Genomic DNA, 25586 nt, shown 5'->3' with positions numbered 1-25586 from the left:
CAAGATGCCATCTTTCCACAAATGCAGAGACAAGATTTGTGTCTATCTTGTTCAGACTCGTTCTCTGCAGTGAAGCTAAACCGGATCTAGATACCCAACTCTCCATCTGTGGTGGAAGAGCCAATGGAACCCTAGAATTCAACTTCAGTCCATGTCCGGCAACCTTCAACTCTTTCTTTGGTCCTCTTTCCTAAAAACAATTAAAACACATATTAGAAAACAAATTATAAAATATTCAACTATTATTCATTTTCAAATATAGTCCGTTTACTTACCTCACCGAACCATATATGTCGAGCAACATGATGCTCGTACTTCACCAAAAGCGATGTATCGTACGGCCCTCCTGGATATCCAGTCGGCTCAGCTGCAGCTGCAGATGAAGATGCACCCCGGTCTAACGTGCGGACTGGAATCCGGCCATCTGCACCTCTTCTTCGAACCACTGCAAAAATAATGTAAAAAAAATAATTAAAAAAAAAAAAAAATAAAAAAAATTACATACCGGAACACTTCAAAGAAGAGTTCCGGTACACATCATCCAAACCGGAAGACTTGAAGAAAGTGTTCCGGTATATAAGTATACAAACCGGAAGACTTTCTAGAAGACTTCCGGTTCAGTGTCCAAAAAAAACAACAAACCGGAACACTTAAGAGAAGTGTTCCGGTATACAATTTTCAAACCGGAAGACTTACTCTTAAGTGTTCCGGTATACAATGCAAAAACGCCAAAAAATTTTCTTCTCCGGAAGTCTTCAACGAAAATGGTAAAAAAATTTTGAAACGGAAAATATACCCTATTTATATGAGGGTATTTTGGTCAAAAAATTTTAAATGTAGGGGTATGGGTACAATTGTAGGGGTATAGGGTAAAATTTTCTGAATACAGAACAGGTTTGGGTCGTGTGTGGCTAGGGTTCTTTTGGGCCTAAGGCCCGAAACATTCCCATCGCCATACACCCGTCAATCCGTTTCACAACCCACGGAATATGCTTAAGCAATGATTCTTAATATTATTTAATCTATTTTTATCCTGCTTAATTCTAGTTTTTTTTGTCAATAATGATGTTGTTTTGTTAATCTAGATCGTGATTAGGTTAATTCATAATTTTGTTAGAGATTAGGATTAACATTATAGTGATTAGTTAGATTTGTTCATAGTTTGATAATTAGAAATAGTTAGAATCAATTAGATCATCATTTAGAAGTTAGGCCTAATCAATTGTTAGATTAAGTTTAGTTTTTTTAATTTTCCAGAATTAATCCTTGATAGATTAACCACGTTTCAATTAGAATTTTAATCATTATATTTTGGTTATTTTATCTTGTGGATTTTTGTTGAGATTAATATGGTTCATGTGGATTGTATCATGGTTATACCTTAGGTTGAATTTTCATTCGATTGGACTATTGTGTGTTTGTTTTGTATAATCATAGTCATTAGATTCGATTCTTGAATTTATATTGCTAATTTCTCATTTGATCAACTTTGATTCCTAATTCATGCTTAGATAGATTTTATTTTTTTAGAATTAATAATCACTTTAATTGTCCATTTAATCGTTTATTTGGTTTATGATCATTTTGATTTAATTGAAAATCCCATTTCAATTTAGGTAATGAATACTTTGTATGCTTAGTTTCATTTGCCTTGATCATAGGATAAATCCTTGATTGTTTTTCGTGGATTAATCCATTACCTTTTGAATCGATTCTAACCTTCGCATGTACTTACATAATATTGCATCATTCTCATTCATTTGACTTTATCTCATGCTAACTCGTTTGTTGTTTTGTGTCCACATATGACTTGGAGAAGCAAGCTCACTCTTAGCTAGCCATGCTCCTAACCATTTCACTTTCATTCAATAACTTTGTATTGTTTGAAGTACCATGTCACTTGTATGCCATTAGGCATGGTACATAGTTTAGTAGTTTATAACTTGTATTTTTCTTTCATTCTCTTATGTCGCAACGTGTGGGTTCCCCCAATTGTGGGTTAAATGTCCCCCTCCCCTTAGTCATGTAATAGCTTAGATTTACTGCTTTCTACTTAGTTACTATGCTTGTTAATAACCAAGATAAAATACAAAACGATAAACAAAGCATTTCGAAAGAAACAAAAGGTACTTGATTCAACGTCAAGTTGTTTTCCAAATAAACTCACACCATTGCAACGTAAATGCTTGATCCAACGTCAAGAATTCTCCATCCACTCCAAGATCCATCATTCACATCTCTTCTCCATTCTTTTCTCGATCTCATTCTATCTCTCACCTCCATTCTTCACTCATTATTTTCATAATAAATTCAAACACTTTATTCAATGTCAAGTTCCTTTTTCAAAACCTTTTCATAACAAATTGGAATGCAAATGAGGTGTACGTGTTTGTACACAACATTCAAGTAATTGGGTTGTCGGTCGTACCTAGCCTGAGGACCCAACACTTGACTTTCCCCCTTAAAACATCTAACGATTCAAGCAAGTTAAATCTAGGCCCTATGAGGAAGAAAAAGAATAGTTAGGACTCCATTGTCCTCTCGATTCCCAAGTACTTTCATTGTTGATTGTACTTAGTCAAGGGTTAGAGACTTGTCTCCCTCTAAGTTCCAACGATTAAACTTGCCAAACTCCTTTCATAATCAAATCTCTTTTTTGGATGAAAAATAGTGGTTAGGACAACATTGTCCTCTCAACTCTGAGTTATTGGACCATTGACTGTATCTAGCCAAGGGTCTAATGCTTGTCTCCACGCATAAAATCGACCCTAACCAATCAAATCATCTTTTGCCTTAGTGCACTCTATTCAAAACCTTTCAATAAGGACGTGTTACTTCCGTTCTACCGTGAACGAAGCTTAAGCCTCCATGTGCGAGCAAGTAATGTTTAACTGCTAGAGTGCGAACCAAGCGTATCCACTTTACCGCAAACAAGCAAATACTTTCCGCTCTCATGACAGAGTATACAAGCAAGTGAACAGTAGCGCGCGAACGTTAATACTATTCAGTAAAAACAACTAAACAAATACGCCATTTTTGAGCTGAACTACGTAGCTCTGACTTTCCTATTGCACGTATGCAGATACGTAGGCACAAGGGTCCAAATCCTTGGCGAGCACACTAGCTTAAAACTTATTTTCTCTCCCATCTCTCATCTTACTTCCGATGGCAAGAAACTTATAGATAAATAAACATCCATACACATTTGACATGAGCAAGTGGTTCCCATGGAATACCATGGATGTGAGGGGTGCTAATACCTTCCCCTTGCATAACCGACTTCCGAATCCGCTCTTGGTTGCGAGATCGTTTCTCTCATTTGGGGTTTTATTGCTATTTTCCCTTTCCTTTGGAATAAATAAAATCCGGTGGCAACGCTGTATTTTTCGCGACGCTTCAGATATGCCTCTCTAGCTTTCTTGGCCTTTGTCGGGCGTGATGACGTTGCTGATGTGGAGTGTTCTGCCGCTTGTATGACTGCTGAGGTGGAATATGTCGTTGATACTAAGGAGATCTTTGATTTGTAGGATACTGACCATGTGGAGAGGATGGTGTCTGATATGGAGCTTGTGGGATTTCCCATAATACATTAACTTCATCCTCTTCTTCCTCTTGGGAATTGACAATAGATTCACTCTCAATGCTCTGGCTATTTGAGGCGCATTGTATTTTTCCACTTTTAAGGCCATGCTCGATGCGTTCTCCAATTGACACCAAGTGAGCGAAGTCTGATGCTGCACTACTAATCACCCTCTCGAAGTAAAGACTTTGCAAGGTATCTCTGAATGAGTCCACTAATTCTTTCTCTAAGAGTGGTGGTTCAACGCGACCTGCTAACTCTCTCCATATTTGGGAATACCCCTGAAAGATTCGTTGCTTTCCTGAGATAAGGCTCTCAAGTGCATATGATCGAGAGCATGTCCAAATTGTATTTGTACTGCTTCAAAAAGGCGTTAGCTAGGTCCAACCATGACTGAATATGATTCCTTTCTAACTTCATGTACCAGTTCATCAATGCCCCAGTCAAACTATCCTGAAAACAATGAATCATTAGCTTATCATTGTGAGCATGAGAGGTCATTTTGCGGCAAAACATCACCAAATGGTGCTTTAGACAACCATCCCCTTTGTACTTCTCAAATTCTGGTACTTTGAATTTTGCAGGTATAACCAAGCCAGGTACCAAACATATGTTTGAAGCATTCAGTTCAAGAGTATCTTGTCCTTCAATGGCCTTGAGTCTTTTCTCTTGCATGCGACATCTTTCAGCAATCTCATCATCTTGTGGTCGTTCAGTATTAACCACTGGACTTGTTCCATGGGAATTTGGCATAGAGAATGCAAAACTGTGATACTCAACAACATCATGATAAGAGGAATCTCGAATAATATGACGTTCTTGTACAACAAAGTTACCAACTGGGGTTCGTACAAGCTGAGGTTGGGTAGGACCATTTACTGGAGCTAGGATAACATTCTTAACCACTCCAATCTGCTGAATGTTGTCCTCCCTCTTTGCTAAAGCTATCATAGCCTCCACAAGTTGGTCTATCTGGTTTTTCATCGAGTCAACATCTCCTCTTAATGCAATATGACTTTGCTTCAACGGATCCATGATCTTTCAAGGGATGCTTTAGGTCTGATACAAGTGTTGGGAATTCAACTACGGGTTATGGACAAAGGATGGGATGCGTTTTTTTTTGTTTATGAAAATGATATGCAATTCATGCTGATGAAATGCGAATGCATAAAATTTTGTATTTGGGTATGCAAAGAAAATGTAATGCATGTATAATTAGGATTCAGGATATCATGAGTATCACAAAATAACCTACTAGGTAGGCTCCATATAATAGATAGTTTTAATTTTCTACCCATAAACCGCTCACGGGGTTGGCTCTTAGGTTTTAGATGAGGTTCCTAGAGTCACAAATCATGTTCAAAATTTCCTCACAATAATGGATTAGCCTCATCGTGACAACGACTCCAGATATATCTATTCTAGGTGGTATTTTTGTATTATTCGAACAAGGTGTAGATCCCTCAGTTCAATACTACATAATCACCGACCTTAGTAACAGGCTTTAGGTTAAGGCGAGGTTCCTAGAGTCACAGATCATATTTAAAATTTCCCCACAATAATGGGCTAGCCATATCATGATGGAAATCCCAAATAGATCTACTCTAGGTGGAGTCTTCGTATTGTTCCAACAAGGTGTAGACCCCTCGGTTCAATACTACACATCTTCCGATTCTAAGTTTTTCTCGAAGCTTGGGTATAAAGCATATCTCACAACATGCATCCCAAACCATAAAGCAACCATTACAATATCAAAGAAGCAAATCACATATAGCATAAATAATACAATAAGATAAAGAGAAACAAAAAATGGAAGAAAAAAACATCATTTTAACATTCATCACAAACTGAACTAAATTAGGCTTGACTCTCTCTTGCTTGGAGCATATGTCCCCAGCAGAGTCGCCATCCGTCGCATCTCGAAAAATACGATCCCTCGCGATGGTCGCGAAAAATTTAGTTCGAATAGAGTCGCCACCAAAATTTATTTATCCCAGTGAAGGAATAGGAAAATATCGATAAAACTTTTAGAAAATAGAATAATGGTCATCGTAACCATATTCGGGTTTGGGAGTTGATTACGCAAGGGGAAGGTATTAGCACCCTTCACGTCCGTTGTATTCAACGGGAACCTTTTAGTTTAATTTGCGATTTGAATATTAGCTTATATTGTTTGTTTTCTTCGAGTGAATAAAATATTGAAAAGAGAGATGGATGGAAACCTCAGAAATGGGGAAATGAGAGGTTTTTTGTTAGTGTGCTCGCAAAGATTTTGCAATCTCGTGCCAATGTATACTTATGGTGCAATAAGGAAATCAGAGCATTCGTAGTTTGGGGAACTACAGTTGGTTGGTGTCTTTTAGTGAACGACTGTTTAGAACGTGTTCTAAAGGCTAAACATTGGCTTGTCTACTCTCGGCGGAGGCTTAAGCACTAGTTTGTTATGCGAGTTAGAAAGGATTAAACAACGTTCTTTTTGAAAAGAGTTTTAATCGTGGGGTGATGAAAAAGGTTTGATAAGTTGGATGTGTTTTAATGAACCAGTGCTTAGATCGCATCCTAGCGGTTAAACGTTGGCTTGCATGCTCGCGGTGGAGACTTAAGCGCTAGTTTGTACACGCACTGGAAAGGATTTAAACAGTGTTCTTTCTAAAAAGAATTAAGTTGTTGGTCGCACGGGGGCGAGAGATTAAGTTTAATGTGTTTGGTATTTTTTAGAAGAACGATAAAATATTGAGCAATATGGTGCAGACCAATTCAATCTTTTGAGGAATAATAAGGCGAACGTCTCCTATTTCCTTTTTCGTTCAGATTAGTATTAAAAGTTGTTTGCAGAAATCGAATATGCGCGGTAGTGAGGAGAATGCCTTCCACTTGCTTATTCAAGGAATAATGAGACGTGCGCCACCTATTCCTTTATCCAAGTTTATTTAAAGTATTTTAATCGGACGACGAGAGTTCAAGCAATATGGCGAGCGCATATCATTCGAATATTCGAGAGATAGTGAAGCGACCGCCTACCATTCTCTTTTTCATCCGAAGTTTAAATTATAAAAAATGTTCTTGGAAATTATATTAATTTAGAAGAAATGATTTGAATTCAAATTTGGTAAGGTTTAATCGGGCGACAAGAATTCGAGTAATATGGCGAATGCCAATCATTCGAATACTCGAGAGATAGTGAAGCGAACGCCTCCTATACTCTTTTTTCATCAAAAGTTTATAAAAATATTCTTTTAGAAGTTATATTGATGTCGAAAAGGATTTGAATTCTGCATTTACAAAATTAATCGGATTTGGATAGAAATACTTGATGTATCAATCATCTAATTGATTAAAATCGAGTATGTCTCATTGTAAGAAAGCCCAAGAGTGAGCTATGTGAGGTTGATGGCGATGCTAAAAGCGATCGACTTACAACGGTATGGAAATGAGGGCTCGACATTGAATCGAGGATTATTTGATTTTGTCTTGAAATTGGCTTGGATTGATGATGAAATTGAATTGGTCTTAGTTTATAAATGATGTGAAATTGTGATAGTAAAAGAAATCGATCAATTTCTAGTTAACAAAATTTATTTGTTAAAATTTGGTTAAAACAATTAATTAAGATTAATTACCAATTTTATTTAATTAAATTAAATAATCAAATAAATCAAAATCAATTAATCCGAATTAACTGTTTAAACAAAATTTAATTCAATAATAAATTAAATTAGATTGAAAATGGGACAAGTAACAATGTCGATTTAAAAAACGATAATGTGCTCAAAAGTCGGTTTGTTCGCAATGACAACATGATTTAATGTCATACACAAAAATCATAACACGCCGAAAATATCATATCGATGTATTGAAATTTTGGTGGCATATTGGCATGAAATTACAGAATCCACGAATCTAATCTAATTTTATCACAATGAAAATCAAATGAAAAAACCCGATATCGTATTTACTTCTTTATGACCATCATCTTATTGCACTAATATCACGACGTCCAAATCCAAATCGAGCACATTGTAATACAATCGAAATCCTCTTACACCAAAATATTTGATAATTAACTAAGAGTGTAATTACATTCCTATAATTTAAGTCAAAATGTATTTTCAGTGGAGTATTTGTATCAACTAGAGCAAATGCCAATAACAACTAACTAACTAGCCAGAAATGTGGAAAATATAAGAAAATGAAATTCCACTCCAAGTTCTCGACATAATCAAAATCCGATTTCCCACATTTACAAGTTCAATCCAATATTTTCAATAAAATAAATAGAGAAGTACCAATTAGTACCTAAACTAACCTGGAACAAACACAAAACAATCGAACCGACAACATTTATTATAATGAACAAACCTTACACCAGTAAATGTTAACTAAGACAAAAAAAATATATCCATGACCAACTTCATTATTTAAGAAAGATTACCAATCAATCAAATATCATTCCTTAAGGATAATGAAAATAAAGATTATCAATCAAATATCAGTAACACAAACAAACTAAAGCCAAGGTATTTTCCTACGTTCACCCACTGTACCAGCCACACAAATATAACTATCCTTTTCATTGTTATTGAACCAACATATAAAAGTTAAAAAATGGCCCCCACAATGTATCGATTCATTCAATTAGAAATTAAAATCACTCAAACATGTACACAATCTATACAGTCCAGCAACACATGAAATCGATATTGAATTTTACTACAGAATAGTAATGGCTTATGAATTATATCGAATTTTTTACCGAACGTCAAGTTATCATCGGAGGCAAGTCATAGTCGCTGTGCTGTTGAGCTTTTGTTGTCCTTGAGGTTAAAACTTTCCTTGTTTGCTGAGTTATTGTTAAAGGCAATTATAGTGGCTAGATCGCGGCGGACTTTGGGGTTGTCACGACGGTGTTGATGAGTTGTGAAGTTTGAAGGAGGATTGGTTTGGAAGTTTAATAGAGGCGGCAGATGAAGACGATTGTTTGTATGGGTCGCGGCGGTGTGAAGGTTGAAGATGTTGTGTGGTGGTCAGAGGAGGACGATGTTCGTTGATTTGGGTGACAACGTCGTCGATGATTCTCGCGGCAGTTGACAGTGGCGAAGGTTTTATAGAGAAGATGGTGGTGTTGGTGTTAGCGCGGACGGAGGGAGGTCGAGGGTGTGGGAACATCGGATTTTGTGGACGCGGAGGATTTAGTGGTTCGAAAGCGAGTGGTTTGCGGCGTGGTGACGGAGAAGAGGAAGACATTGTGTTTTTGATGGATGAAGGAAAACAATGGTGGGTATGTGGTGAAAGGAAGAAGAGTTTATGAAAGGGTGTGGTTGAGTTGGCGGTTGTTTGTGGCCGGAGGAAGAGTGAGCCGCGGTGAGGTTTTGCGGCTGTGAGTGGAAAGGTGAAGTGACACGTGAGGTGTGTGGGTTGAGCGGCAGCGGAAGGAGAGTGACAAAGAGGTGAGTGAAGATGGTGCGGTTTTTGTGGAGGAGATTTGGTGAAGAAGCAGAGGATTTTTCGGAAGCTTTTAAGAGAGAGAAGATGAATTTTCTTCCCAAAATGCACAAAGAGCATCCTCTTTCTTCTTTTCTTCCCCGAATTTTAAGAGACCCCTTTTTGATCTTTTAAAAGAGACATTTTTTCTTTTTCTTTTGTCCTTACCTTCCCAGCTGATGAGAGAGGGCATTTTGTCCGTTGAGAGTGGAGTCATGGGAATAACATGTGTCTCCAGGGAGAATGGGATGTGTGGCCATGTGTTATTGGAAATGAGAAGATATTATTTCTTCTTATTATCCGTAATTCCCTGCCAGCTAATGAGAGAGATTTATGAGCTGTCACACATGGAATGGAAAGATTACACACTCTTATTATTTTTGTTATTTTGAAATGTTAGTAATAAAATCTATTATCTTTAATAAATTCAAACTAACTTCTTATTAAATTCTAATAATTTCAAATGTTAATTTTGCTAAAAATTAAAAATAAAATGATAAATAATGAATAAAGATCGGGCACAAATATGTTCGAAAAATTAAACTGAATGCACTAAAATGATCAGCGCGAAATAGCTTTATTGAAAAATATAGCGTTTCTTTTAATTCTAAACTTTGTTTTGACCGGTTGAAAGGCTTAGACGGATCAAAATGCAACCGAAAAAGTCGTCGAAAAATATAACGAGCACACCAGGTTTAACTACGTAGACCATATATTAATAGTACTGATATTTGCATGCTTGATTTCGAAACTTTTTACCCGCTGATTTTTCATGTATTTGAGAAATGATTCAATCAGTCTGTCTGTATATTCGAGAATTTTTTCTGACTGATATTTTAGGTATTATTCATGATAAAATGCAAGTTATGTTGTACAACTGATGCAATTTGAAAATAAAATCAAATTTATGAAAATTTTAAAATGCCCGGACAAAATTAGGGTATGACACCCTCCTCTACCAAAATGCCATCGGGTTCAAAAGAAATCTGACCCAATAGGCGGAATGTGTCTGTAGCATGATCCCCATAAAGAGTGTGCAAACTTAACTGGGCAGCGTGAGCAAAGGTTTCCTCCGGCGAATCAACTTCGTCAATCAATTCCGCAACCGTATACTATAATTCACCTGTCATAAAGGGAAAATCCTCATCGTTAACAACCATTAAAAAACACGAGCACCACATTTGTGTTGTTTCGACCATGGTTGATCACAGTTGAAATAGAGACCCTTGTGATGCTGTTAATCCATTTCATGCCCAAAGAGATGCCAGAAACGAGGCTTGATAGTTGGTGTGGGAAAAAGGCATGGTAGCGGTTTCACCATGGAAGAGGAATCAAAGGTAGGTTTGGGCGAATGGTGAACCCCCAAATTAGGTTGCCACGACGGTGGCGACGATCGAGGGCGTGGAGAACGCGCAGTGTCTTGCTACTTATCTTCCAGTAAACGAGCAAGACCGGCGGCATGCAAAATGGGCGTTGGTTGTTGAGCCAACACTTTACAGTGAACCTCGTTCTTCAACCCAGAAATGAAACAATCGAGAAGATCAACTTCTGATAAACCATCAATGTGATTGGCGAGGGCTTCAAAATCTGTGAGATACCCCGTCACAGATGAAATTTGGGTGAGCTTGAAGAAGTTTCTGCAAGGATCGTCGAACGCGGTAGGAGCAAATCAAATTTCCAACTTCTCTAGAAGTTAAGACCATGAAGCGATATGGTTGTTGCGGTACATCCATTGGTACCAAGCCAGAGCAATACCGTCAAGGTAGAAAGAAGTAATTATTATGTGTTCTTCTTCAGGGGTTTGGTGGTAATTGAAAAATTGGGAAATCTTGAAGATCCACCCGCGTGTCTCAGATCCATCAAAACGAGGGATGCCAAGTTTCAAATGAGGTCGAAAGTTGGATTTGTTGGATAAACGCGATGAAACGGTCGAAGCAGTGTCATCGAGGCGTTTATGGAACACGTTAAATTAAGTGGTGAGGGATGCAACTTGACAGGTGAGTTCAACAATGGGGTCTGGCAGCGGAGGACGAGAACCCGTGAAGGAAGGGATCAACATAATGAAAGCACCAAAATGATAATATTGAGTTTTTGTAAGGTCTGAGTAAACCTCCTTAAGCAAATGGAAAGGTAGGAAGAGAGAATTTTAATGATCATTCATCAGTATTGCTATTCTTACACTTAAACTTACACATACACCGTATGCACTGTTCACAAATACGGTGAACAATATCGTGAACAGTGAAACCGTGCATGAACAGTAACGTGAACAGTGTCATATGAACAGTGCGTATGCATGAACAATATCTCTGTGAACAGTGTCCGTGCACAGTGCATGAAAAGTGAGTTTTTATACTAAAACAAAGTTGGTTAATGAAATATAAACAATTGGTTAATAAAGTGATGAAGTTGGTTAATAAACGCTCAAATATTAAAAATAGTTCTTAGTGGTAAAATATAATTGGTTAATGAAATATAAAAAGTTGGTTAACGAACTTATGAAGTTGGTTAATAATCATCCAAATATAAAAATAATTTTAATAGTAGAATAAAGTTGGTTAATAAAATGTTAAATGTTGGTTAACAAAGTTATAAAGTTGGTTAATCACATAATACTCTTTAATCCAAAAAAAATATTAATTTTTATATATAATTTTTAAAATATTATTTTATTATAATATTTTACTGTTCATCATATTGAATAGAATAAAGTGTAGTGTATCTTTTGGTGTAGAAATAACATATTTCATGATTCATTTATAATATGATCCAATAGCTGCATACAACTTAAATAGCAAAATATTCCAAATTTGATATAATAGAATCTAGCCTAGATATCACAGCTCAGCTTGTAACAACCTAGTTGAGTCACCACTCTCTAGAATTTAATGGAATAAACAAGCTATCATTTGAAGAGTACATGATCCTGAAACTTGTTAGAAATTCTTCTGTTTGTAATGGACCCAACAACATGAGTAATAGTAGGCTGCAAGTTGCTAACCCCACCTCCCTGGTCCGCAGCTGTATCATGTTAGCTGTTAACATCTCACACTTGTTTTAAGTTGTTTGAAATAGATTTTAGGATCCTGCAATATATCATTTTGCTATCATTCTGTCATTGAGTTTGAGTTGTGTTTTAAGTTGTCTAAGTGTTGTTATCATTATGTCATTTTATGGTGTCTTGTAATAACTAATAACAAAATTTATACGACTAATAAATGATTGTATATTATATATTTACATATCTTAAGAGCAAAATATTGGTTTCGAGTTGTAACAGTTGATGTTTGCTAGGTAAGTTATGTTGAAGATAGTGTTTTATAATGATGTCTTCAAGGGGAAAAGTATATAGTATGTATTATCACGGATTTTAAGGGCATTCACTTTATGCTTAACTTTTAAGGAAAATCTATATTAGTCTATCTAGACGTTTGTTTGGAGATTTTACTTTGTTCTCCTAATGGAATTTATTGTTTTATTTAGGAAAATCTATGTACACATTATAATAGGAATTTATGTTTTAAGATTACTATTCTTGGTTAGCACTTACAATTTTACAAAATAGGAGTACATCATATAAGATACTCTTATGTCTAGTGGGGCTATTTCTTTTTGTATTAGTTGTGCTTTTTTATGAGATAAAAGTTAGCTTGATGTCTAAATATTATGGTTGGTGTTGAAGTTAGGCCATAATCATTTAAGCAAAGGCGTTAGAATTTCAGTATTGTTTGTGTTTAGTAAGAAAGTATAATCACAAAAAGATACTATAACTTTTTGGATCTTTGACGAGTTAATTTTCCTTGTTGAGTTTTTTTCTTAGAAACAATAGACTACCCCTTTTGAAAATTGATGTTTGTATCACTGCTATAATCTTTAGAGACTCATAATGTCCGCACCTTTGATATAATCATGCTGTATAATGAGAGTAGACAGTTAAGTATGCATAAGGTAGTGATATAATCTATACCAATATTTAGAGTAAGCATAAGGTATGCTTCCATGAGTTCTAATAAATTAAAGTTTAGGTATGCTTCCATGAGTTCTAATAAATTAAAGTTTTTGAACTCCGTTTTGGTATTGCATTCAGCAGGGTCGACCCAATCAAGTCAGATGCCTTATTCTAATTTAAAAAATGAGTCTATATATTAAAAATGAGGGCTGCATAGATCCAAAATCTTTTTAGACAATTTGAAAAACTTTTTAGGTTATATAAAACAAAATCGGAGATTTTAAAAAGCGCGGAAGTAAAACACAAAAATAAGAGCATGGAAGCATCTCAATGAATCAAACCACAAGAAACTGATACATGAAATAACCATGAGATATATCACTCTTATTGCAAGTCATTTACATGGCAACCAAAGCCGCTTTAAACGAAGCGATTTAAAAACACATTACTTGAATGTTCTTAACAATGCATAATTAACTTCATGATGATTCCTTAAAGTAAAAAGGGTAGGGAAAAGAGAAAGATATACAAGATATATAATGCTTGGGCATTCACTTTGCCTACATGGACTCTAAAATGGATGATGTCATCAGAACATAATTAAGATCTTCCATTATGATAATAAAATCTTTACAACATTTTGATTACAAAGAACTATCACACAATAATTCATTTTGATGAAGCAGACATTAAACTGCTAACACAATACAAGATCCCTCAAGATCTTGATCCAATAACATCGTTATCCACAATAACATGCTTTAACTATTCTTGTGTGGCGGTCCCTCTTATCTCACTGGTTTCTTGTCTGAGCGAGTTTAGTAATCAAAAGTAAGTATTGCTTGTATCGTATCCACATGGACTGAAGAGATATCACTTCCGTTCAACAGTTAATATGGTTTTAAGTGAAGGGTTTTCAGAATATTTGATTGTGTAAATTAAAGTAATACAAAAACGGTAAAGATTACGAAAAGAGTAGATAGATAAACTTGGCAGGATTAGATTTCATTAATCTATTTCGCATATATTCTACTGATTAGTTATATGAATGCCAATTATCAATCGCTATTATCATGTATCACTCACCGACAATGTTTATGTCTAAATAATGGCGAGGATTCTATTGTATTATTTAATCGGTGAATTCTCAACCTATTAACCAATACGGTAATATTAAGACTCGATACAAGAGTGAATATCAATAATAATCAGAAGGAGTGCATATGATTTTCGATTAACTATGTCTAATCCCAACAAGAGAAGAGTTAGCTCCTCATGGTAGCTTGACACAAGTGAGAAGAGATGAGATGAATCGACTTCAATCTTGATCTCTCGATGATTTCTGTGTATCCACCTTTGATTTCTCCCACTATTGTATTCTCCTCACAAATACTGATGAAAATAAGTGAAAAGCATATAAGCTTCTTTTTGAATCAGGTTTTGAGGTGTATTTATACTTTTTTATTTTTCACTTGCGCTACCATGAAGAGTTGTGTTATGCGCCACACCTTTCTTCACCTTGAAGTAATTTGCCACGTCAGCCTCTGAAACCGCCTTATGGCGCCATGCCCTGGAAAATTGGGCTATGCGCACTCACGCTATGCCCAGGATGAATTCGCTATGCACCAGAACTGGTGAAAACTTGAAGAATGTTTCTTCTTTTGCACTACTAGCTTGCTACTAGCGCACATCTCTTGATTTTATTCACTTCCTCGCACTGCAAGCATGCTACAAGCCGAAGTCTCTGGATTTTTGTAACTTCTTTGCTTGCTAACTTGTCTTGGCTTCCAATTTCTGCTTTGCACTTCATTGCTTCAAATTAGTACCTACAAAATGAGTTAGGATTAGGTCAGAAATGCTTGTTTTAACTCTTATCCTACTATACCTGATATTTACATAAAAATGGGAATTATCAACTTGTTACTTAAGCAATAAGTAGATAAATAGAAGATTTCCACATGCAAAGAACTATATTTTGCCATCTATCAATTCCCCCCAACTTAGAACTTGGTTTGTTTTCAAATAAAAGTCTCCAAAAACTGATTACAAGGAAGAGTAATTTCACCAAGATTTTCATGATCAACCAAAACGAGAAACAAAACTTTCAAAGTGCAGGGTTCAAAAGCAAAATGCACATGCAGGTTGTTATGTTGATTACCTTACCAGAATCAAACCATGATCATGAAATGAGTTTTTTTTAACATAACATTCGTGTCAAGCATTCCAAGGCAATATACATGTACAATCTTGAATCACACCTAACACACCATTTTGCAAACGACTGAAAAATTGAAACAAAATATGGGTTTCAATCTCACATCTACAATTTTGCTAACATATTGATCAAATTATGCATTCATCTAGGCATACCATTATGAAAGCATAAAAGCGTAGATCACTAAGGTCTTTCAAGGGTTGCAATGGGGCTTGGGTACCAATAAAATGTCACATCTAAAGTCAATTAGTCAAAGTATCCAAGGTTAGAAGAGCATTTAAAGCTTTGTAAATTCTGATTGATGTTTTTCTAACCATCATTCCCTTTTTTGCATACATCCTTTGATAAAACATGTTTGATCATAAATATTCTCTTGACACTTTATTCTTTTTCTTTCAAGTTTTTTTTCTATTTTTCTTTCTTTTTCACTCATCACATCTAATTCTTTTTCTTTAAACTATAAACATCATTTCATACAACTCAAAGTATGTAACTACTTAAAAAGAGTATTCGTACGAACACTTTATGAAGCAAATTATGTTTGGTGAGAATATGGAAACAACAATGTCTAGAAGGGACGGGGGAATTGAATAGACCAAAAATCCTTTTAGACAATTTGAAAAACTTTTTAGGTCCCATAAAACAAAATCGGAGATTTTAAAAAGCTCGGAAGCAAATCACAAAAACGAGAGCATGGAAGCATCTCAATGAATCAAACCACAAGAAATTGATACATGAAATAACCATGAGATAGATCACTCATAGTGCAAGTCATTTACATGACAACCAAATCCGCTTTAAACAAAGAGATTTAAAAACACATTACTTGTATATTCTTAATAATTCATAATTAACTTCATAATGATTCCTTAATATTGATACACCTTAGCTTATATATTAAATCACTATAAGCACGGTCTAACTTATATGATGTATAAGCTATGCAATTGCAAACATGCATTAGAAAATATGAAATTAATGAATGTTTGTAAAGTAAAAATGATAGGGAAAGAGAAAGATACACAATATATATAATGATTGGGCATTCGCTTTGCCTACATGCACTCTTCAGTGGATGATGAGAACATAATCACGATCCTCTATTATGATGATAAAGTATTTACAACATTTTGATTACAAAGAATTATCATTCAATAATTCCTTTTGATGAAGGAGGCACTAAACTACTAACACAATACAAGATCCCTCAAGATCTTAATCTAATAATCTCGCTATCCAGAATAACCCAATTCAAGTATTCGTGTGTGGCGATCCCTCTAATCCCACTGATTTCTTGTTTGAGCGATTTCCATTAACTGAGCGCATATTGGACAACTCCCAACTTTGTCTGCTAGCAATATTTCTCCAACGCCACCAAAGAACAACAACTTCGAACTCCACCTTATGGACCGTTGATACTTGATTCTGCCAAAGTCTTCCTTGGAGTATAATGGAAACTCTCATCTTCCTAGATAACCCCTCAATACTAAACTGCACTCAAGAAATGATACTTGCGCCCATTACAATGAAAAACCAACTACACACAAAAATATTAGATACCCTAATGTACCACTAGTCTCCCTTTCAATCAATGTTTAGAGGAGGCTCCATAAACAAGGAAAAATACTAAGGATGAAGATGGTGAACAATGCTAGATAATCTCAACAACAACTGACATTACGAGCGATTAGTCAAGTAATTCAACTTTCATTAATGATGAACACACACAAGGTTCAAACAATTCTCTAGATAAGTGGATCTTGGTTCTTGATAGTTATCAAGAGCTTTATCGAATCCTCAACAAAAGTTGATCAAATCATTCTCAAATTCGGACAAGAACAACAACCAAATTGCATAAATGAGATGCAACAAAAACATATAAAGAATTTACACAGGTTAAATATCAAAGGTTGGTGTTTTAGATAAGAAGAAGTAAGAGTGGTATAAAGATGAACACACTAAGAAGAGAGAACAAAACTCACTATTTTTGTCTCTATGAATCATCATAGGTTTCCCACGCTTGTTACTTTCACCAAAAGAAACAATCATTTGAATAAGTGACGGAAAATTGATTTTTTATGGTTTAATTAGTTTGTTTCGAATCAATCTGGACAGAATAAAAAAGGAACACTTTTTAAAGTAAATGATTCGAATCAAATAGGATTATGATTCGAATCATGTTCATTTTTTGATCCAAATCAAATTATCTAGAATGTAATCCTAATTTTCAACAGGTGAATGATTCGAAACAAATATTACACATGATCCAATTCAAATACCCAAAACATCAAAATTCAAATGTTCTAACTTGTGATTCAAGCTACTCATGTGGAAATGACAAAGCATTAACTTTCATAGGCTCAAAAAGGAAATAATTAACAAGGATCAACTGAATATAATATGAAATGCAAAGAGTTCTTAGTGGTACAATTACATAACCAAAATGATTACAATCAAATGGAAAGAAAGATTAAAATCACACAAATGAATACAAATATCATACAAATTACAAATACGCAATAAAACAATAATCAAATTGTAAAACATTATTACTGATATATATATATATATATATATATATATATATATATATATATATATATATATATATATATATATATATATATATAGGTGAAGTGACAAATAAAATGAATTATGGATATATATTTGGAGTTATAATGCTATGATGGAAGAGAGAAGAGAAATCATGGATTCGAGTAGGGAAAATGAATTAGAGTTGAGAAATATATTTATAATGTGTTACATAGTTATATTTATAGTAGTGAACATTCGTTATTAAAAGTTCCGGAGATAAGAGATTTACTGAGATAAGAGATTAATGAGATTGAAATACATAAGTAATAATTGAATGTTATATGATAATCTTAATAAAAAGGAATAACATTTTATGATATATAAATAAAATTGAAGGAAAAAATGAGATTTAAAATAAAATAAATAAATAAATTTTATTAATAAGGGATAGAAGAAAAATATTTCCTACAAACATTACTTTGTAAAAAAGTGAAAAGCATATAAGCTTCTTTTTGAATCAGGTTTTGAGGTGTATTTATACTTTTTTATTTTTCACTTGTGCTACCCCAGGGAGTTGTGCTATGCGCCACACCTTTCTTCACCTTGAAGCAATTTTCCACGCCAGCCTCTGAAACCGCCTTATGGCGCTATGCCCTAGAAAATTGGGCTATGCACACTCACACTATGCCCTAGATGGATGCGCTATGCACCATAACTAGTGAAGACTTGGAGAATTTTTCTTCTTTTGCGCTACCAGCGTGCTACTAGCGTACATCTCTGGATTTTCTTCATTTCCTCGCACTGCAAGCATGCTACAAGCCAGAGTCTCTGGATTTTTTTAACTTCTTTGCTTGCTGACTTGTTTTAGCTTCCAATTTCTGCTTTGCACTTCATTGCTTCAGATTAGTACCTACAAAATGAGTTAGGGTTAAGTCAGAATTGCTTGTTTTAACTCTTATCCTACTATACCCGATATTTATATAAAAATGGGAATTATCAACTTGTTACTTAAGAAATAAATAAATAAATAGATTATTTCCACATGCCAAGAACTATATTTTGCCATCTATCAATTCCCCCAAACTTAGAACTTGGTTTGTTTTCAAACAAAAGTCTCCAAAAACTGAATACAAGCAAGAGTAATTTCACAAAGACTTTCATGATCAACCAAAATGAGAAACAAAACTTTCAAAGTGCAAGGTTCAAAAGCAAAATGCACATGCAAGTTGTTATGTTGATTACCTTACCAAAATCAAACCATGACCATGAAACATGTTTTTTTAACCCAACATTCGTGTCAAGCATTCCAAGGCAATATACATGTACAGTCTTGAATCACACCTAACATACCATTTTGCAAACGACTGAAAAATTAAAACAAAATATGGGTTTCGATCTCACATCCACAATTTTGCTAACATCTTTATCAAATTATGCATTCATCTAGGCATACCATTATGAAAGTATAAAAGCGTAGATAATTAAGGTCTTTCAAGGGTTGCAATGGGGATTGGGTACCAAGGAAACGTCATATCTAAAGTCAATGAGTCAAAGTATTCAAGGTTATAAGAGCATTCAAAACTTTGTAAATTCTGATTGATATTTTTCTAACCATTATTCCTTTTTTTGCATACATCCTTTGATAAAACATGTTTGATCATAAATATTCTCTTGACACTTTCTTCTTTTTCTTTCAAGTTTCTTTTCTATTTTTCTTTCTTTTTCACTCATCACATATAATTCTTTTTCTTTAAACTATAAACATCATTTCATACAACTTAAAGTATGTAGCTACTTAAAAAGAGTCTTCGTATGAACACTTTCTGAAGCAAATTATGCTGGGTGAGAATATGGAAACAACAATGTCTGGAAGGGAGGGGGGAATTGAATATACCCAAAATCCTTTTTAGACAATTTGAAAAACTTTTTAGGTCCCATAAAACGAAATCGGAAATTTTAAAAAGTGCGTAAGCAAAACACAAAAACAAGAGCATGGAAGCATCTCAATGAATCAAACCACAAGAAATTGATACATGATATAACCATGATATAGATCACTCATAGTGCAAGTCATTTACATGACAACCAAAGCCGCTTTAAACGAAGCGATTTAAAAATACATTACTTGGATATTCTTAACAATGCATAATTAACTTCATGATGATTCCTTAAGATTTATACACCACATACATAAGCTCATACATTAAATCACTATAAGCACGGTCTAACCTATATGATATATAAGCTATGCAATTGCAAACATGCAGTAGAAAATATGAAATTAATGAATGCTTGTAAAGTAAAAAGGACAGGGAAAGAGAAAGATACACAATATATATAATGATCAGGCATTCTCTTTGCCTACATGCACTCTTCAATGGATGATGCCATCGGAACATAATCACGATCTTCCATTATGATGATAAAATATTTATAATAGTTCGACTACAAAGAACTATCACACAATAATTCCTTTTGATGAAGGAGGCACTAAACTACTAACACAATACAAGATCCCTCAAGGTCTTAATCTAATAACCTCGCTATCCGAATAACCTGCTCCAAGTATTCGTGTGTGGCGATCCCTCTAATCCCATTGATTTCTTGTCTGAGTGGTTGCCATTAAATGAGCGTATATTAGACAATTCCCAACTTTGTCTACTAGAGATATTTCTCCAACACCACCAAAGAACAACAACTTTCAACTCCACCTTATGGACCGTTGATACTTGATTCTGCCAAAGTCTTCCTTGGAGTATAATGGAAACTCTCATCTTCCTAGATAAATCCTCAATACCAAACTGCACTCAAGAAATAATACTTGCGTCCGTTACAATAAAAAACCAGCTACAAAAAAAATTAGATACCCTAATGTACGACTAGTCTCCCTTTCAATCAATCTTTAGAGGAGACTCCATAAACAAGGAAAAATACTAAGGATGAAGATGATGAACAATGCTAGGTAATCTCAACAACAACTGACATTACGAGCGATTAGTCAAGTAATTCAACTTTCATTAATAATGAACACACACGAGAGTCAAACAATTTTCTAGATAAGTCGGTCTTAGTTCTTGATAGTTATCAAGAGCTTCATCGAATCCTCAACAAAATTGATCAAATCATTCTCAAATTCAGACTAGAACAACAACCAAATTGCATAAAACGAGATGCAACAAAAACATATAAAGAATTTATATGAGTTCAATATCAAAGGTTGGTGTTTTAAAGAAGAATAAGAAGTAAGAATGGTGTAAAGATGACCACACTAAGAAGAGAGAACAAAACTCACTATTTATGTCTTTATGAATCATCATAGGTTTCCCACGCTTGTTACTTTCACCAAAATAAACAATCATTTGAATAAGTGATGGAAAATTGTTTTTTATGGTTTAATTCAAATCAAGAAGGAAGTTTGTTTCGAATCAATCTGGACAGAATAAAAAAGGAACACTTTTTAAAGTAAATGATTCGAATCATTATTTGTACTTTATTCGAATCAAATAAGATTATGATTCGAATCATGTTCATTTTTTGATCCAAATCAAATTATCTAGAATGCAATCCTAATTTTCAATAGGTGAATGATTCGAAATAAATATTACACATGATCCAATTCAAATACCAAAAACATCAAAATTCAAATGTTCTAAGTTGTGATTCAAGCTACTCATGTGGAAATGACAAAGTATTAACTTTCACAGGCTCAAAAAGAAAATATCTAATAAGGATCAACCGAATATAATATGAAATGCAAAGGGTTCTTAGTGGTACAATTACATAACCAAAATGATTACAATCAAATGGAAAGAAAGATTAAAATCACACAAATAAATACAAATAGCATACAAATTACAAATATGCAATAAAACAATAATCAAATTGTATAACAATATTATATATATATATATATATATATATATATATATATATATATATATATATATATATATATATATATATATATATATATATATATATATATATATATATATATATATATATATATATATATATATATGAAGTGACAAATAAAATGAATTATGGATATATATTTGGAGTTATAATGCTATGATGGAAGAGAGAAGAGACATCATGGATTCAAGTAGTGAAAATAAATTAGAGTTGAAAAGTATATGAATAATGTGTTACTTATTTATATTTATAGTAGTGAACATCCATTATTAAAAATTATAGAGATAAGAGATTAATGAGATTGAAATACGTAGTAATTGAATGTTATATAATAATCTTAATAAAAAAAATTAACATTTTATGATATATCAATAAAATTGAAGGAAAAAAATGAGATTTAAAATAAAATAAATAAATAAATTTTATTAATAAGGGATAGAAGAAAAATATTTCCTACAAACATTACTTTGTAAAATACTAGAATTTCAAGCCTTTACTATGAATAAAGTAACTAACTACCATATTTCAATACCAATAATTTTCTATTTTATAAATAATAGCATATCCATTTTTTGTGCTTTCTTAAAATATAAACTGTATTATTTTTATTTAATTTTAATTTTATTTAAAATATTTATAAAATGGTTAAAATTTTTGGAATGAATAAGATAGTCATATAATATTTAATAAGTAATGAGTGAGAAACTATATTTGTCAAAAGGAAACTCTGAATTCCTATTGGTCCGTGTGCGTGGTGATACATCAAATTGCCACGTCAAATAAGGGCAATAAAAACCTGGAAACATCTCGATGTTCTTCCCGCGAACTCATATGATATTTAGAGAAAGACTCTGATCAGTAATTTCGTCACCGTTAAACATCGTTCTTCTCGATTCCGATTTCAAACGCTCTAAAAATTAAAAAAATTCTTATACGGTTAAGATGAAACGTTCAGCCACCACATTGTTCATCATCTTGGCGACGCTGTGTTTCCTTTTGGAATTGGAAGCCAAAACGTTCGACCCCTACAAGGTTAGTCCATTGAAACCTTTTTCTTTAGGGTTTTATAATTTGAGAGAATTCTCAGCAGGTTTATTGTGTGATTTGAATTAGAATTTATAATCAATGAGTTATATATTGTTTCTATTTTGTTAAAGAATATGCATTTGCAAGTTCTTGTCTTTACCCTATCTTCAGGAACAAGATGGTTCCAAAAGGGGAAATTTGTGTATTGATTTGAATTGTGTTGTTTGCATAAGCTCATTGCACAAGGTTCAATTTTCATCAGGTTCTTGGGGTTGATAAAACTGCAAGTCAACGTGAAATTCAGAAGGCTTTTCACAAGTATGTTAATTTTTTTATTTTTCAAGTTAGCAATATCTGATAACTTGGCCTTATCTACGTTGTTTTTTTCTTTTTTTTTCAGACTCTCTCTTCAATATCACCCTGATAAGAACAAGGCCAAAGGTGCACAAGAGAAATTTTCTCAGATAAATAATGGTATATAAAGTTTCTTTCTTTATGCCATTAGACAAAAGACTTAATATAGTATGATAACTTACTTTCTAGTTTCTAAATTTCTATCGATTTCTTGTTTGAGGATGTTCATTTGAGTGTCTTTTTTTTTGTTGTTGATCCCTTTAACAGCGTATGAGATTTTATCGGATGAAGAGAAGAGAAAGAATTATGACTTATATGGAGATGAGAAAGGTAATCCTGGGTTTCAAACCGGTTATCCTGGAGGGCAGGGTGGTCCTGGATATAGTGGCTTTAACTTCAGACCCGGGGAGCAGTGGGGTAGCGGTGATCAAGGAGGTGATCAAGGAGGCGCTAAGTCATTTTCGTTTTCCTTTGGCGGCGGTGATTCAAATTCTTTTGGATTTGGTTTGGATGATCTTTTTGGAAGCTTTTTTGGTGGCAATTCATTTGGGTCTAAATCTGGGTCCAGTTTTGGGAATTCATTTAGGTCTCAATCTGGTTCCAAGAGTTCCCCCAAAAGTCTTAAAGCCATAAATTCAAATGTCTACCAGAAAGAAATAGTTGATGAAGGAATGACTTGGCTTTTGCTATCTTATTTACCTTCATTGAGGGGCATCCAACACTTTGAGTCCATTATAGGAGAGGTTTCCAGCACATTGCAAGGAGCTTTGAAGGTTTTTTTTTTTGGAACTTAAACCATTTTCATTGATTGTGTTGTAGTTGGATGCTCATTGTTTCTCCTTTTTTAATAGGTTGGAAGCATTAACTGTGAAAAGGAAGTCTCATTATGTAAGGAGCTTGGTGTATATTCCCGAAAAGTGCCTAGGCTTTTTGTTTATTCTTACAAGGAGAATGAAAAGGGTTCTCTGGTGGAGTATGGTGGTGACTTGTCCGTTAAGGATTTGAAGGCTTTCTGTCAACAACACTTGCCAAGATTTTCAAAACGGATTGACTTGAATCAACTTGATCAATTTAGCACTACCGGAAAGTTGCCTAGGGTGCTGCTTCTCTCCACCAAAAAGAACACTCCTGTAATCTGGCGTGTTCTTAGTGGCTTGTATCGCAAACGCATTACTTTCAGTGATGTAGAGGTATGTATGCAACGGATGGCAGTTAATTCATTTCTTTCTCTGTACATGTAGTGAAAGCCTAGTTCTTTGTTTAAAAGCACTTAATGTGTATATTTCAGATTGTTTTTTCGGTGGAAAGGGATCTTGGTATTTATATTAGAAAATAAACAAAAATGCATAAGGTGTATATCTTGAATCATTTGCAGGTTCCTGATGTTTATGATTCAAGAGTGAAAAAGCTAGGAGTTGATGCACTTCCAGCTATTGTAGGTTGGCTACCCAATGGAGAAAAGCTTATTCTGAAAACAGGGGTTTCTGTGAAAGACATGAAATCTGGTGTACAAGATCTTAGTAACATACTTGATAGTTTTGAGAAAGTAAGTAAAAAGGAAACATCAAGTCAGTCCAAGAAAGAACAAGCTGATTCAGAAGACGGACACATTCAGTTGCTTTCTCGGTCAAACTTTGAGGCTCTATGTGGGGAGAAAACTCCAGTTTGCATAATCGGTGCCTTCAGATCTTCAAAAGCAAGGGAGAAGCTAGAATCGCTTCTCTCATTGGTAAGTGAAAATTCATCCACTTAGTGATTTAAAGAGTATATATATAAATTTTATCTGTGCAAAATCTCAATGGGAGCACTGTTATTTCAGGTCTCACAGATGTCCTTGTCAAGAAAACCAAATCCAGGCGGAAGCTCTAGGGACTCTATTTCGTATGCTCTCTTAGATTCTGCAAAGCAACAAACCTTTCTTAACACATTTGACAAAACAGGTTATAAATCATCAGATAAGTTATTGATTGCGTACAAACCTCGGAAAGGAAAATTCACTGTATTTACAGGTGAAATGACAATAGAGGAAGTAGAGAATTTTATCAGCTCTATTCTAAGTGGAGATATACCCTTTAGGGAAACACAAAAGAAGCCTGTACTGAAATAGAACATTAGGGTTATATATAGTTCCCTACGAAGCTCACTGTATTTTGCCATATAGATATAAAAAATAGAGTCATATCTGATGTACAGTAACATTGTTGTAAAAGCTATTTTCTTGAACATGAGACATATTTTCATATCGGCTCATGACTTTGACACAGTTTTTTTGTTTACTTTTAAATTTGGCTTTGCTTCAATTTTATCAAATTAAGTTATTATCCTGCAAACTTAGTAAAGCCAATTTGTCTAATCGTGACCTTGGCTTCCCTGTCATGATGTTCTCCCCCTTAAGGCAGATTGCACTTTTTCATCACATCAATTTAAATGAACTTTTCCAATCTAAGGCACCTTTTCATTACAGGTGATTTGGCATAGTTTATACGATTGTGTATTATTTCATACTTTCACATTAACTTGATAACTTGATA

At 34.2% G+C, this 25586-nt stretch overlaps 1 protein-coding gene across 1 annotated transcript; it reads left to right on the top strand.

Annotated features, from left to right (window-relative positions):
• Nucleotides 1-22372: 22372 nt before the first annotated feature.
• Nucleotides 22373-25297, top strand: LOC127127423 (dnaJ protein ERDJ3A). The gene is made up of 7 exons (XM_051056604.1): nt 22373-22707; nt 22964-23019; nt 23102-23175; nt 23323-23828; nt 23907-24245; nt 24431-24784; nt 24875-25297. The coding sequence occupies exons 1-7, from the start codon at nt 22618-22620 to the stop codon at nt 25160-25162; spliced, it is 1707 nt and encodes a 568-aa protein (XP_050912561.1). The 5' UTR covers nt 22373-22617; the 3' UTR covers nt 25163-25297.
• Nucleotides 25298-25586: the final 289 nt, after the last annotated feature.

The sequence above is a fragment of the Lathyrus oleraceus genome, chromosome 3 (assembly GCF_024323335.1).
Source record: "Lathyrus oleraceus cultivar Zhongwan6 chromosome 3, CAAS_Psat_ZW6_1.0, whole genome shotgun sequence".
NCBI lineage: Eukaryota > Viridiplantae > Streptophyta > Magnoliopsida > Fabales > Fabaceae > Lathyrus > Lathyrus oleraceus.
This window is presented reverse-complemented; position numbering and strand designations above follow the sequence as displayed.